Source organism: Canis aureus, chromosome 6, assembly GCF_053574225.1.
Source record: "Canis aureus isolate CA01 chromosome 6, VMU_Caureus_v.1.0, whole genome shotgun sequence".
Classification (NCBI taxonomy): Eukaryota; Metazoa; Chordata; class Mammalia; order Carnivora; family Canidae; genus Canis; species Canis aureus.
Window position 1 is genome coordinate 10,871,329 of NC_135616.1, and position 16,035 is coordinate 10,887,363.

The 16,035-nt window shown below is 45.5% G+C and overlaps 1 protein-coding gene across 29 annotated transcripts in view; it reads left to right on the forward strand.

Annotated features, from left to right (window-relative positions):
- DLGAP1 (DLG associated protein 1) overlaps positions 1-16,035 on the forward strand; it is an 875,942-nt gene that overhangs the window by 851,064 nt on the left and 8,843 nt on the right. For all 29 annotated transcript variants that reach the window (XM_077900117.1, XM_077900118.1, XM_077900125.1 and 26 more), the window contains one exon: positions 13,371-13,462. In XM_077900117.1, coding sequence (XP_077756243.1) covers positions 13,371-13,462 — 92 coding nt within the window. The remainder of the gene's footprint in view (positions 1-13,370; positions 13,463-16,035) is intronic.

Genomic DNA, 16,035 nt, shown 5'->3' on the forward strand with positions numbered 1-16,035 from the left:
GGGTTGGGCTCCCTGCTCAGTGGGGGAGTTTGCTTCTCCCTCTCCCTCTGTGTGCAGTCTCTCTCTCAAGTAAATAAATAAAATCTAAAACATAAAAAAAAAAAAAAAGAATGTGAGGTATTTCATTCAATATCTTCCTGAATTTAAAATGCGCTATGTTCATGGGGGATGAAAAAGAATTTAGGAACAGAACCTATTCGCTCAGTGGGAGCATGAGATCCAGATTTAGGGTGTTGGGCAGTTGCAGTCATCTTTCCTGATTAGAGCATTAAAAAAGAAAGGAGCCATCGATTTTATATAATTATTCAGTTATCAATTATTTTACGATGCCACTATCCAGATTCTGACAGCTGCTTCCTAGGGACGTTGTTTTGGACATTCCAGAACTGGAAAAACCCTTTCCTGGTTTACCTGAAGCTGTGAAATGTGTGCAACAAAGGGCAGAATGAGAACAGGCATTTGTGGTCGCCTGGTAACGTGGTATTATCTTTGCAAAGTGTAACTGTAAATTCTTTGGGTGCATGGAGCTATTATGTTCCCCGATAAAAATAAAAGCAGAGCAGAGACTTCAGTTCTTGTTTTAAATGTTCATCCCCAGGAGTCAATGGTAGAGTTTTGGCTTGGTGACCAAATAATAAAAATCTGCAGCGAGTGAGGTTTCCTCCGAGGCCTGGCAGCTGATAGAATGCTTGTTCCCCCAGCACTTGAAGTAAAATGATACAAGCTTTTCTCAGACAATGAAGCCCTTGTGTGAACCAGCTGTCTCGGGGAGATGGCTCAGTGCTATTTGACAGTGGCTTGTATGTTACATAGATACGTCTGGTATTATCTGACCGGGAATGAAATGGCCAGATGGAACCAAATGCTCCTAACTAGGAATGCAGTCTAGCAATGCGGCGAAAAACAGAGGCTCAGGTTTCAGTGGCCCCAGGGCGAAATACTGGCTGATTGTCCTCAGAAATCTATCTTTGCCTCCTGAATTGTGGACAACTTACATGCGGAATTTTCAGGCTTTATCTGAAATGAACTGATAAACCTAGAGCGTGTGCAGGAGGCCGATTAATTCCGCTTTAATTTTGCCTGGTAATAGCATCCAAGTTAGTGAAACTTGGCCTTGGGTCCCCCAGAAGGCTTGTGAGCCTTGGCAGCGAACGTGGGGCTGGTGATGAAACCTGCAGTGGGGTTCACCTGGTTTCAGGTTGAGTTACAGAAGCTGCGCACGGTCATCCCTGGGAGCGCCGATTGGTGCGATCACCGGGCTCCTGTGGCCCGGGTTGCCCGTGGCGTGGCCCTGCAGCCTGTGGGTGGCAAGCAAAGGAGCGCGGCCTCTGATTTCTGCAGGTCCTCTGCCTCAAGCCTCGTGTGTTTTGAAGCAGGGTGAGGTGGGTGCATCCTGGCTCTTTTCTGTTTATTCTCATCTTACTTTTTAAAAAAAATTTAAAAAAAAACATTTTATTTATTTATTCATCACACACACACACACACAGAGGCAGAGACACAGGCACAGGGAGAAGCAGGCTCCATGCAAGAAGCCTGATGTGGGACTCGATCCCGGTTCTCCAGGATCACACCCTGGTCTGAAGGCAGGCACTAAACCGCTGAGCCACCCAGGGATCCCCCTCATCTTACTTTTGAAGTCATCTTCAAAAATTCCCTCCCTTCTCCAGCCGTCGCGCGCGCACACGCTCCCACACACACCACCACCCCTACACACACACTGCAGTCTTTCTTTTAAGGTCTCGCCAACCTGAAATTAGTGACCACAGAGGAAGTGGCGGTAATGACAAGGAAATCGTGCATGTGTGATGTGTCTTATGCTTAACCTTCTGGAAGGCTCAGTTTACTTTGCTCTGCACAGCACAGGGCACAAAGAAAAAGGTCTGGATGCCAGAAGGCCATCACAGAGCATCCTTTTGTGGGCGTGTTCCGTTGGGAGTAGTCTGGAGGCTGAGGCTGAGGAGGGTACGGGCATGGAGAGGTGGAGTGTGTGGCAAAGTGAAGGCCAGGCCTGCAGAGGATCTCCCGGTGCGGAAGCCGCAGGCAGTGGTGTCTCAGTTTCCAAACTACCTCTGGACTGCAGGGAGGCAGAGATCGCAGAGAGGCACTGGGGCAAGCTCCCGGGTAAGAACTCTGCTGGTTTTCTCCAACAGTAACTATTTATGGGGAATATATTTGCAATAGACTTCAACAGAGGATTTAGTTCTTTTCTTCTGTATTGCCAAGGGATCTTTGTTTTGTTTTGTTTTTAAAGATTTTATTTATTTAATCATGAGAGAGACACAGAGAGAGGCAGAGACACAGGCAGAGGCAGAAGCAGGCTTCCTGTGGGGAGCCCGATGTGGGACTCGATCCCGGGACCCCTGGATCACACCCTGAGCCGAAGGCAGATGCTCATTTGCTGAGCCACCCGGGTGTCCCAAGGGAAATGTCAACTAATTTCATTTCACTGGGCTTTCAAAAGCTCAAGAAATGATGTTCTTATTTCATAGCTCATATAAATTGAAATATGGATTGAAACATAACCATCTTTTATGAGTAAGACTCCTGGAGTATGAACTGAGAGAAAAAATTAAATTAGTTGAGCTTTTGAAAACTTGCTCTTTACAAAAAAATACCTCCTGACCCCACCCTACCCCCCTGCCCCCACCACGTCTTAACACTACGGAAGCTTTTATTTTTTTTTATTTTTTTTTAAATGTTTATTTATTTATGATAGTCACAGAGAGAGAAAGAGAGAGGCAGAAACACAGGCAGAGGGAAAAGCAGGCTCCATGCACCAGGAGCCCGACGTGGGATTCGATCCCGGGTCTTCAGGATCGTGCCCTGGGCCAAAGGCAGGCACCAAACCCCTGCGCCACCCAGGGATCCCTACGGAAGCTTTTAGCCTATGGCATAATTTCTTTTTTTTTTTAAGATTTTATTTATTTATTTATTTACAAGAGACACACAGAGAGAGGCAGAGACATAGGCAGAGAGGGAGAAGCAGGCTCCATGCAGGGAGCCCGATGTGGGATTAGATCCTGGGTCTCCAGGATCATGCCCTGGGCTGAAGGAAGATGCTCAACCATTGAGCCACCCAGGTATCCCCTATGGTATAAATTCTACTTGAGAATTCTATTCTGTATTCATTAACCACTGACTTTTGGCTCAAAAAAAAAAAAAAAATGCACTCTTGTAAAATGCAGAGCAACCACCATCAGCCAGGAATGAAACAGATCCATGTTTTCTATGGAGACCCTTAGTTGACAGTAGGTCTGGATCACAAATGTGTTTGAGGAGCAGCTGGGCAGTTGGTTGGAGAAATTTTTTCCACGAGGACACACTTGTAAATAAGAATGCCTCTACATGAATAATCCCAACTTGAAATCACACAGATTTGGTGTGGCAAATCCACATGAATTTAAAGAAAGTGGGTAGATCTACTTTTTAAAAATTCCTTTTCCCTCTTCTTTTTTTTCCTTTTCCCTCTTCACCCTTAAAGTCTACAACTGGGATTGGGGGGAGCCAGATGAGTAACAAGAAGTAGCCTAACTCTGCCCAAATAGTTCTAGAAACAGAAACCCAAAAGGAATCATAGCCCAACTGAGACTGTATTAGCTAATTAATTAGTCAGAACTCTAACTTAAAAAGTGACGCTAGACATGCTAAAACCTTAAAGAATCAGAATGTGGGAGTCCTGGAAAGTTGTAGCTAATTTATTTTTCTGGTTCAGAAAAACACCAGGACACCAGGAATTACACGGGCACAGTCTGTGCCATTGAAGGATTTGAGGTTTGGTTAGAAAGTCAGACATATAAATAGATCATGTTGGAAAGAATGTGGGAAGGGCAGAGAGTTCTATGCAACTTAAGGAGTAACAGGGAGGGAGAGGGGAAAGGAGGTAGAGTTTTCTGGAGGAGGTATACCTAAGTGCAGGATGATGAGTTAGTGAAGGAACCAAGGCAGGGGGCATCCCCAGCTTGGTGTCTAGCCTGAGCAAAGGCACTGAGAAGAGAACAGCTTTTAGATGTGGGCAGCTGGGGACCCAGAGCACCGTGGAGGGTGCAGAGGTAAAGCTGAACAGGTGGGTCTTGCCTACAAGCCATTGAAGAGAGTTCCCCACTTACCCCAGGGATGAGATGGAGCCATGGGAAAGTCTTAAGCATGGAAATTAAATGCGATAAAAAGACACTCTAGTTCCCCTACTAAATAAAACCAAACCTCCAAGATTGGCAAGGGAGGGAGAACAGTCACAGGGTGGATGGGGTGACGAAGCCTGGTCACCCTAGTAGTAATCAACTAGGGAGTCCTGAGGGAAATACGGATCTGGGGAGACAAGAGGTGTCCGGTGGATGCTCAGCTATGCAGCCCTGCAGCTTGAGGGCTTGTTAGACGCTGGAGTTACACATCTGGGAAACAAACAAATTTCCAAAATAGCTGAAACGAGGAGAGTGATGAACTGGTGCAAGCAGAGTAAGGAAAGTGGGCTTGGGACTGAATTTTGTGTTCAGCATTTATGAGGTGACAGGAGAGAGCCCTAAGGAAGAAAGAATGCAGTGTCAGAGCCAGAGACTGTGTGTGGGAGCCTTTGTGCCAAATGCAGAGCTATGGGGTGGGGGTGGGGGGGTAAGGGGGGTGAAGAGAGGCCAGGCAGCAGAGTAGGGAGACAAATGGTGGCTGAGGAAGTAGAGGAGCAGAGGCAGTCCGTCCTTTCCAGAGCATTCACAGGAAGGTGTTAGTCCACCAGGGCTGCCATCACAAAGTCCCACACACTGCTGGCCTGAACAGAGATGACGTTTTCGGTTTGGGAGGCTGGAAGTCTGAAATCAAGGTGCTGGTTTCTTCTGAGGCCCCTTGGCTTGCAACTGGTTTTCCCTCTGTGGGTCTGTGTTCTGATCTCCTCTTATAAGGACACCAGTTACATTGCGTGAGGACCCACCCTGATGACCTCTTTTTAATTTAATTACAGAATCAAAGGCCCTGTCTCCAAATACAGTCATATTCTAAGGTATTGGGGGTTAGGACTTCAACCTTTGAATCTTGGGAAGACTCAGTGCAGACCAGGACAAGGAAGAAAAGGAATTGTAAATATAAACTAGGCTGGAGGGGATCATGAGATGGGGGAGGATCCCCCATGACTATCACCGCTTAGAATGAGAGTGATGGGAGGATGGATGCTCACAGGCATCCCCGGTAGTGTTCTAGCACAGGAAACAGAGATTGTAGAGATGGGGACAGATTTATGTAGTATATTCTCAGAGCAGCTAGAAGGGAATAAGGCCGAGGACTCAGGTATACGAGAAGAGTGAATGTAAAAATGTCTTTAAGGAACCCCTGGGTGGCTCAGCCATTGAGCCTCTGCCTTCAGCTCAGGGCGTGATCCTGGGGTCCCAGGATGGAGTCCCACATCGGGCTCCCTGCATGGAGCCTGCTTCTCCCTCTGCCTGTGTCTCTGCCTCTCTCTCTGTATCTCTCACGAATAAATAAATTAAAAATCTCCAAAAAGAAAAGAAAAAGTCTTTAGAGGTGACATTAGAAACAGAAGTTATTTTCAATATAAAACACATAAACCCTATATCATGAACTAGTATGTAGCTATTAAAATTATAGTGTAGAAATATAATTGCAGAAATGTATTTATTGATATGGAAATATATTTGTAATGTTAAGCTGCGTTAAAAAATGCAGTTTATGCAAGAGTATGTATGCATGGTCCCACATACACAATAGGATTTGATGTATGGATGTGTAGGTGTCTGTTTTCAGGAAAAGTAGTCACCAAAATATTAAAGGGTGATTTCTTTCTTTTTTTTTTTTTAAAGATTTTTAATTTATTTATTCATGAGAGACACAGACAGAGAGGCAGGGACATAGGCAGAGGGAGACTCTATCCCAGGACCCTGGGATCACAACCTGAGCCAAAGGCAGACCCTCAAACACTGAGCCACCCAGGTGTTCCATATTTTTAAAATTTTTTAATTTTATTTTTAAAGATTTTATTTATTTATTCATGAGAAACACAGAGAAAGAGGCAGGGACATAGGCAGAGGGAGAAGCAGACTCCCTGGGGGGAGCCCAATGTGGGACTCGATCTGGTGACCCTGGGATCAGGCCCTGAGCCAAAGGCAAACGCCCAACCACTGAGCCACCCATGCGTCCCCCCAGGTGTCCCTTAAACTATGACTCCTTAAAAAAAAAAAAAAGAATGAATGTAAGTAATTCTCTTCTGGCACCTGGCATCTTTGCTGTTATCTAAGTAACCAGAAAGGTCGGCTGCTCACCCATCATGGAGAACCCCCACACCCTTTAGAGGTTAAGGGGACTAGACAAGTATTAGGAGAGGCCAAACAATGAGAATATTCCTGCCTGATTCTGCTTTCTTCTTCTCATAGGAGGCAAGGTTATTGCTGAAGATGAGGAAGCAGGGTTGAGTTGCAAGTAAGAGTCAGAAAGGGAGGGAGGGTCAGAGAGGGCAGTAACAAAGATCATCTCAAAGGACAAATGAACAGCAATGAAAAACCAGCTGAGTTTGAAGATGATGGGTTCATAGTGGCACTGACCCACATGACTAAACACTGTTTGGAACACAAGGTGGGAACGTAGATCTCCAGGCTAGCAAGATTTTCCCAGCATGCTCTGCCCTTGATGATGGACCTTGTTGTGTGTTTTGCAGTACAGCTGCTTCTCATGAGGAGGATTCCGGCCCTTCATTTTGCAGTGAGCTTGCTTTTTGCACAAGGCTCCAGCTGGATAAGCTTCAGCACTGGTTAGAGTCTGTCTTCTCTGTGTATCTCCATCACCCAGCAACCAGTTGGCCATTATTCTAGCTCTGATAGGTGGGGGAGCCATGCCAGTCTATGCCGGAAGATCTGGGCCCCTGAATAATTGCTATGGATGCCTTATACACACAGACCAAAGAAGTTATTGACACTTGCCTAAATCTGCCTGGGTGAAAGCCACAAAAAAAAAAAAAAAAAAAAAAAGGACATTCAATCAGTCCACACTACTGGGGAGAGAGGTTGGAGTATGAAGATTAGCAGCAGAAATAATCCCCTGTTTTGGCTCATGCCACCTTTTAGTTTCCCAGGTAAATGCCCAAGAACTAAAGAATGTCAATAGAATAGAGGAGTTACAATTTCTGCTACAGTCTAACAATTTTTGTATATCATTTCATTAAATAATCGCAATCCTATGAAGATAGTATTATGATTATTTGACAGATAAAGAAAACCGGGTCTGAGAGTACACTAAACTCTCCCAAGACCAGCCTCTGGTAAGTGGCATTCCTGACTTCCACCCCATGCTCTTTCCAGTATGCTACACAGAGAAGGAAAGTGAGACTGGGAAGGGAGTGTACTAGGTGAATCACTGTGTAGGTGCAGGGCGTGGGGAACGTCCCCCCCACCGCCCCCCGCATGTCCACTGGGCAGGAAGTGGTGAGTGTCTGCCTTTGGCTCAGGTCATGATCTCGGGGTCCTAGGATCGAGTCCCGCATCAGGATCCCTACAGGGAGCCTGCTTCTCCCTCTGCCTATGTCTCTGCCTCTCTTTCTGTGTCTCTCATGAATAAATAAGTAAAATATTAAAAAAAAAAAAAAAAAGAATCAGAAGCAGTAAGAAAAACCACTGCTTCTGCCTTTTCAGTTCGAGAGACTTAATTCTTCTTGGAATATTAAAGGCTGCATATGTTAATTATGCTTAAGGACTTCCTTTTTTTTTTTTATGCGGTTGACTGTTCCTCACCATGTCTTCCCTGCTCACAAGACTTTCAGGATCAAGCACTTCTTGTTTTATGCTGCTACCACCGCATACTTGCGTCTTTGCCATGGATCCACTTGCAGGATTAAAGGAGATTGCCCTTTTCTTCACTCTTAAGTCTTTTATAACCACCTCCTCGGTCCCAAAATAAAAGTCATCCCCACAGGGGTCAGTGGGAAGGAGGAGGTATGCTCTTCTTTCTGTGTCTGGGGTTTTATCTGCCTGTAGCCAGATTTAAAACCAGAGTTTTCAGAAGAGACCCATCTCACACCCCAAAATAGTCTTTTTCGGCTTCTATTATGATGTGGAACCTTTAAAAGGAAAGCCCAGACTTAAAACTTACACCCACTAGCATCTCTTTCAAGTGATCCCTGGTTCCTACATTCTTTTCACTCCTGAAATTCCTCTGTGCAACAATTACTTCGTGTACATGTGCTTTGCTCTCGCATCTGATTGTGGAACAGAGATGGAGTTTGCTGAACTCCCTCACATTCTTCCATCAGCTTGCTCTGGCCGCCCCCCCTTCTGTCCAGGGGCACTGGCTGAACAGTGTTGATTAAGGAAAGAAATCACCCTCAGTTGGCTTAATGTTAAGTAGATTCAGACCCAGTTTTCAGTAGGAGTTGAGAGAAAAGAAGACAACTAATGAGGGAGTGGAGAGAAGACAGGGCCCCAGGGAAGGCACTTCTTAGTTGAAGCACAATTTTCTCAAATGAAATGATGATATCTGCTCTGTCTCACAGGGTCCTGAGGGGATCTGATTAGATGTGCATGTGAAAGTGCTTTGAAATACAAGGTAATAATACAAATAGGCAGAGGGGTGCCTGGGTGACTCAGTGGGTTAAGCGTCCGCCTTCAGCTCAGGTCATGATCCCAAGTCCCAAGCTTCCTGCTCAGCGAGGAGTCTGCTTCTCTGTCTCATTCTGCCCAGCCCCGGGTTCATGCTCTCTCGGTCTCTCTCTTTCTCCAACAAATAAATAAAATCTTTTTTAAAAATATGGATAGCCAGATCTTTGCAGAAACCAAACAGTGATGACCTTCCGAAAGATCTTCCTGGCTTTTTGTGCTGAACTAAAGCCCGGCCTGTGCTCTCTCTCATGATCACCCTTAACCATCTACTGCAGGATGAGAAGAGTCCAGAATTATAAGTGGGGGATTTGGGCACCTCTAAAATAGGAGGAATTTAGTTCACCAGTGTTTGGGGTTGTTATTTTGTTCTTCCATGGAGGAATAGACTAACAACTGGGGAGGAAAGGAAAGGAAAGGAAGAAAGGAATCTTAAAAACAAACTGTCAGGGTTTTATAAGACACCTAGGGAGACCAGACTACCTACATAAAAAGAGTGGCACAGCAGAACAAGGCCTATAATATGATTAAATATTACATAAATAGACAGTATAAATCTTGGCACTAAATAGCATGTCTGAGGAAATACAGCAGAGAAGCATGATTCCAGAAGATGCAGTGATGGGTGGTACGAACGGTTGAGTATATTTGAGTTGAACAATCTGGAAAAGGTCTATGGGCCAGAATGTGAAGGAAACCAACTAAATGCCACTGCAGGAGTACATCCTCTTCATTCGCTTTTTTTTCTTCCTCAAGGCTTACATAACAAATAGGAAATTTACCTTCAGGAGAAGAGAGAGTTATCTCACACACCAAGTATATGTCTAATGGAAAAGCAGAACAAAGTCCATCGGAGCTTTTTTTTTTTTTTTTTCTTAAAAATTAAAGTGAGATTTTAGGCCTGCCTGGCTGGCTCAGTCAGCTAAGTATCCAACTTTTTATTTCAGCTCAGGTCATGATCTCAGGGTCGTGAGGTCAAGCCCTGCATCAGGCTCCTCACTCAGTGTGGAGTCTGCTTCAGATTCTCTCCCTCTCTCTCTCTCCCTCTCCCCCACCATATACATGTATGTGCATGTTCTTTCTCTCCCAAATAAATAAAGCTCCAAAAAAATTAAAGTGAGTTTTTAGTTCTCTAGATACAAAAGTGTAGAGGGCAAAGAAGTAGGAGTTCTTGTCTGCTTGCCCCAAGCCCTCCTGTTGCATGGTTTCACTGAAGGCCCACATGAGCATCTTCCCTCCCTGGGCCCAGGAAAGATTATCACTCAGACACTGGAAATGCACACAACCCCAGAGCCAGTAGGGAATTTCCACTCAAGGAACATGATGACAAAAACATGGATATCAGAAGGGTCACAACTCCACCCCAGTTATTTTTGCTCCAAATCTTTTATTTTATTTTATTTTTAAAAAAGATTTTATTTATTTATTCATGAGAGACACAGAGAAAGAGAGAGAGAGAGAGAGAGAGGCAGAGACACAGGCAGAGGGAGAAGCAGGCTCCACGCAGGGAGCCCCATGCGGGACTCCATTCTGGGTCTCCAGGATCACGCCCTGGGCTGAAGGCAGGTGCTTCTGAGCCTTCTGCTGAGCCATCCAGGTGTCCCATTTTTGCTCCAAATCTATAGCTCTCACCAGATGATGCTGAATGAAGAAAGATACCCTTTGTTTTACTTTCAAGAAGACATCTGTAGGGATGCCTGAGTGGCTCAGTGGTTGAGCATCTGCTTTTGGCTCAGGTTGTGATCCTGGGGTCCTGGGATGAATCCCACATCAGGCTCCCCGCAGGACACCTGCTTCTCCCTCTGCCTATGTCTCTACCTCTCTCTGTATGTCTCTCATGAATAAATAAATAAAATCTTAAAGAAGAAGAAGAAGAAGAAGAAGAAGAAGAAGAAGACAACGACATCTGAGTTAGCCCCTACATATAGGGTTGGGTGTTGCCTCAAAGATTGGAGCGGTGTTTTCTTCTCATTTGAGAATCACTGCCTTACTTAGCTACTCTTATTATGGTAATCTATTATACAGCACAGGTATTTAGGTGTAATTGAGAACCATTAACTCAAAATTTTGAAAAATACCAGAATAGCTTGAATTCTGTGACAGGCGTTATGCAAATTTCCCAGCCAGCAAATTGGAGACCCCTTGGTACTAGTTCTAAGTTCCCAGGGTTCATTCTGAGATTTGCTGGTGTCACAATCTGACCCATCAGCAGCATCATTCAGAGATGTTTCTAGGGACCTTGGAGTCTGCCTAAAGCCACATGTTCACAGGAAATGCCTCCTCAGAACTGTCTCAGATCTGGGACAGGTCATCCGAAGCACATACCTGTCCCAGGCAACCAACGATGTCTGGAGACCGATCCAGACTTTGGTTTTTTTCCTCTTCTCTTCTGGGCAGAGCAAGCGTGAGGCCCACAGGTGGGACAGAGGCAGAGTAGTGTCCTGGCCCTCGGGAATAACAAACACCTATTGGTCCTTTGCTATATATTGGACACTGTCCTTTTTAAAAAAAAAAAAAAAAATTTATTTATTCATGAGAGACAGAGAGAGGCAGAGGGAGAAGTAGGCTTCCTGCACGGAGCCTGACATGGGACTCGATCCTGCGTCTCCAGGATCAGGCCCTGGGCCGAAGTCAGCGCTAAACCACTGAGCCACCCGGGCTGCCCTATCGGACACTGTCCTAAGCGTTTCCCAGGTATTACTGCTTTCACCCTACAAATAGGTCATGTTAGCGCAGAGATTAAGTGTTGGGGGCAGGGGCTGGTAAGTGTTGGAGCAAGAACCCTCGGCCACCTCAGAGCCTGAACCCTTAGCTACGATGATGTAATGATGCCCCGTGTCTCCTCCATATGCTCTTTCCTTTCTGCTTCAGGGGTGTGAGAAAGGCTGGAGGGCCTCACCCCGGATCCGTGGGTTAAGATGGTTATAGGATAACCATCCCAAAAGACGTTAAGAGCAGACACTTAGGCCTGAGGAATGGCTGTCTGGTGGCCGTCCAGGGACCTCCAGCGATCCCTGAGGAGCCAGTTTGCTGTGACTGGTGACAGAGTGTGTGAAGTGAACACCCTGACTCCCGGGTGTGTGTGTGTGTGTGTGTGTGTGTGTGTGTGTGTGCTGAAATACTGAGCAACGTCGAGGTGTGACGTGCATCATCAACCTTACCTAGCCTGGCAGTGTTTGGGGTTTGAAGTTTTGGGCTTTGTTTGTTTGTAGTCTGACAGTTGTAAGCAGGGAAGAAAATTGCTAGAACCCCCTGAGCCCAAACGAAGATTCTTATTCTTTTGTTTTCTCCTCGCAGTTCGTGGGGACCGAGGTCGAGAAAGGGAGACCTCGTGGGCCCCGCTGCTTGGCCTCAGGCTCTGTAAAGTCACAACAGGACAACCAGGGCATGCCCGGCGGTTGCAGCCCGGGGCCAGGGCCTGCTGAGCGGCCCCCTCTCTGGTCTTCTGTGCAGAGGCAAACGGGGCGCCCTCTCCCCTCCTTGCCGGCCTGGAGGAGGGCGCGGGTGGAGGGCAGCGGGGGGCACGGGGGTACCGCTCAGCAGGGCTCCCCCGGCTCAGCACACCTCTCGCTTTGGTCTACACCTCCGAAGACAAGAAGTAGCTTGCAAAGGAGATTTTCAGCCCAGTGCAGAGGGAATTAAACCTATATTAACAATAAAATTGGTCTGTCGAGTGGAAGAGCTGGACCGGTGCTGGCGTTCCCTAGGCAACAGGCTGAAAATGTTCCTTCCTTAGGAAATCTTTCAACTGGCCGTGGCACTTTCCTGACTGCCCCGGCGGCCGGGCTCTGGAAAAGGACCGAAGGCTGTGGCTATAGGATGTGGGGTGCCCAGAGCTCCCCCATCCAGGGGAGGATGGCCTTTCTTGTGTTCGGATTTGGATCAGAAAAAACGAGCCAGCGGACCCTGATTGTAAATCCATAACTGTGTTGATAAACACTGGACATTCATCCCTGCAGTAAAAGGCCTGGGGGGACCGATGTGCCTCCTCTCGGGAAGCGCCGGCGCTGTGATGGAACACTTCGTCGTCATCCCTAAGAAATGTGTGTGATGAGCATGTGTTTTTTTTCCAAGTCGGTTTTACACGTCAACCTAGGAGCCTCTCTCTGTTCTGTAGACCAGCACGGGGCAGTGTGTGTGTGTGTGTGTGTGTGTGTGTGTGTGTGGTAGTTTTAGAAGTATAACTTCATTTTTTAAAAAGATTTTATTTATTTATTCATGAGAAACATGCATACACACACACACACACACACACACACACACAAACAGAGGCAGAGACACAGGCAGAGGGAGAAGCAGGCTCCACACAGGGAGCCCGACGTGGGATTCGACCTGGGTCCCCAGGATCACACCCTGGGGGGAAGGCGGCACTAAACTGCTGGGCCACCTGGGCTGCCCTAGAAGTATAACTTTATAAATACATTTTTACTTGTATTTATTTGGAAGCCAGACCAATAATGTTAGTCTATCAAGGGCTAAAAGGTTCTTTGTAACCTATTAACTTTGATGACTTTGCACTTTCTGAAAGTTGGTTTTTCAAGTACAAATGGCCTCAGGTTGTTAAATGGTGTGAGGTTTCACAGTGTATCAAGCTGGCTTGAATACCCACAGGTAACCAAAACTGACCAGATGGAAGCCCCTGACATCTGGAGTGTGGGGGTGTGTTCACGAGCTGCGTGTGTGCTGTTTTCCCTAATTATGACAGCGTAACTTCCTCCTTGCTTTACCAGACTAAATCTCAGCAGTGAGACCTAATGTGTAAACTTCTTGTATGTTTGCTTTTTTCAGTTCTAGGGAAAATCCGCACCGCAGTGGGCAGTGCCCAACTTCTCATGGCCCAGAAATTCTACCAGTTCAGAGAACTGTGTGAAGAAAACCTGGTAGGTAACATTCCCCGTCGCTCCCACTTCCCAGCTAGTCAGGAGAAGAGCAGGTTGTCAAGACTGGTGCCAACTGAAGCAAAACTGATTTTGAGCCACATGAAGGCCCATTGGACTCTCTCACCTGTAAGAGAGCGAGTTTTCTGACGAATCCTGTTTCCTGCTTTTCTTAAAATTAGAAATATCAGTTTTATATTTAAATTATCTTAGAAGATAAATCCAATCAGATTAAAACTCCCATTTTCTGTTTTTTTTTTTTTTTTAATATTTTATTTATTCTTGAGACACACGGAGAGAAAGGCAGAGACATAGGCCGAGGGAGAAGCAGGGAGCCCGATGCGGGACTCTATCCCGGGACTCTGGGATCCAGACCTCAGCCAAAGGTAGATGCGCAACCACTGAGCCACCGAGGCATCCCATTGTTTTGTTTTGTTTTTTATAACAGAAAATTTTCCATCCTCCTGGCATTCATGTGGCAGCCCTGATTTCATAATTCTTACCAAAATATGGAACTGCCTGATATTTCAAAAATAGTATTACAGAAAACCATTTTGGATAATGATTTTCCTTCTGAAATACCCTCAGTGCCTGTTTCATCATCAGGGTTCAGTTTTAATTCAAGGCCAGAGGTGGACAGCATCGCAAAGGGTAGATTCGATCTCCTTGAGAGGGATGAATAATTCATCTTTCTTGGACATACAGAAACCGAATAAAGAAAAACAAAGGTGCCTGGGTGGCTCAGTCTGTTGAGCATCCACCTGTGGCTTGGGCGGTGATCCCAGGGTCCTGAGATCAAGCCCCGCCAGGCTCTCTGCTCAGTGGGGAGCCTGCTCTTCCCCCTCGTGCTCTCACTCTCTCTCTCTCAAAAAAATAAATAAAATCTTTAAAAAAAAAAAAAAAAGAAAGAAAGACAAACGAAGACACAAAAACATCACTAGCGTCAACATTTTTTAAATTGGCTGCAAAATACAAGGGCAAGAGCTTCCTCACATATGCCTCTTTAAAAAAACTGCTATGATCTCTGCAAATGTTGTTCCATAAGAACAGTGTTTATTGGCCAATTGTTGGTCAGGCTTGCTCTAAAACAAAGAACATGAAAAGCAATTTGTTTATCTTGTGGAAAGTAAAAACATGATCATTTGCAATCTAATTGGCTATGATTTTAGAGTTTTAACCACATCATCTTGTTCACAAGGACAAATATAGACTGAATGGGATTGATTTATCAAGATGGGGTTCAATCAAGAGAAAGTGGAAAGCATGCAAAAGTTGGTGTTCTCCACTCCTCTGCATCAGGCTTCTCTTTCTGAAACTTCGCTTTTGGGAGCTATCCTTTTCCTCCTCCTCACACCCACCCCCCACATCTGCAGTTTGTCTTCCCTTCCCTCAGCAAAAATTACCTGGCCCTTTTTCCTCCTTCTCAGAAATTCTATTCCGGATTATGAGATAATATAGATTAGTAAATGTACTGATAAGTGAATCCAACAAATGTTTTATTGAGCTTCACTGTGTCCCACGAACAGAATTCCTGCTGATTTGCGAACTTGCTAATGTGTCACAGGTCTTAATTAACATGACTCTTTGCTCTTTAAATGTACAAAAGTTCATATAAAGCTATATGTCTCAAACTGGCTAAAGAATACATGGAAACCCATATATACACACTAAAGGGCAAACACAGCACACTTTTTAACAGAATTATAGGATAAGCAGATATATTACGAAGTAGAACACAAACACTGTGCAGATTTTGAGGATGACATTGCAGACAAAACGTTTTGAAAAATTTGCGGATTTCTAGGAAAGGTTAACTTTGTTAAAGCCAGCTCTTGACATTTCCCAGTTCTTGATGAGTTCACGTGCCTTCACCACTAGAGGAACTTAGTTGGAAATGTGGGCAGCATGTTAGACGTAGGAAGCAGAACTACACTTTAGGCAGAGAGCCACCGATGATGGCTGATTCAGATCCTGCCCCAGAAGGGGAAGACGGAAAGCCCACTGTGTGCCAGGCACTGTGCTGAGGGCTGATAGATGTATGATCTGGTTCGATCCTCAAAGCAACCCTATGGAGCAGATAGTGACATTATTTTTATGACAGCTTTACAGTTGAGGAAAATGGATATGGGAAAGCTAAATAACTTGGCCAGGAAAAAAAAAATGATAAATAAATACATAATTTGGCCAGGGTCACCTGGTAAGAGGCAAAGCCAAGACTCAAATCCCAGTCTGTTTGACCTCTGTCCCTGTTTGATATCCCCTTAACCCCAAGATTTCTACTATTGAGTTCTACTTCTCACCCTCCTAGATGGATGTGGGACTGGTCAGTGTCTCTGCCTCCTCTGGAGTAAGAAACATGATTGCTGGGTGGTGGCATTGCCTAGTTCAGAAAATGCAGCTAAGATTGGCCACAACCAGACCCAGCTCTCCTTCCTTGAGTTCTTACCCTGAGGAAGAAAACACTTGAAAGCCCTTGCATGTTATCCCAGGCTAGAGTTTCAGGCATAGAATAAATGGACAAGCATTACTTTTCCCAAACAAACTAAACTAAGGAACCCAGCCCCCTTCATCCTTCC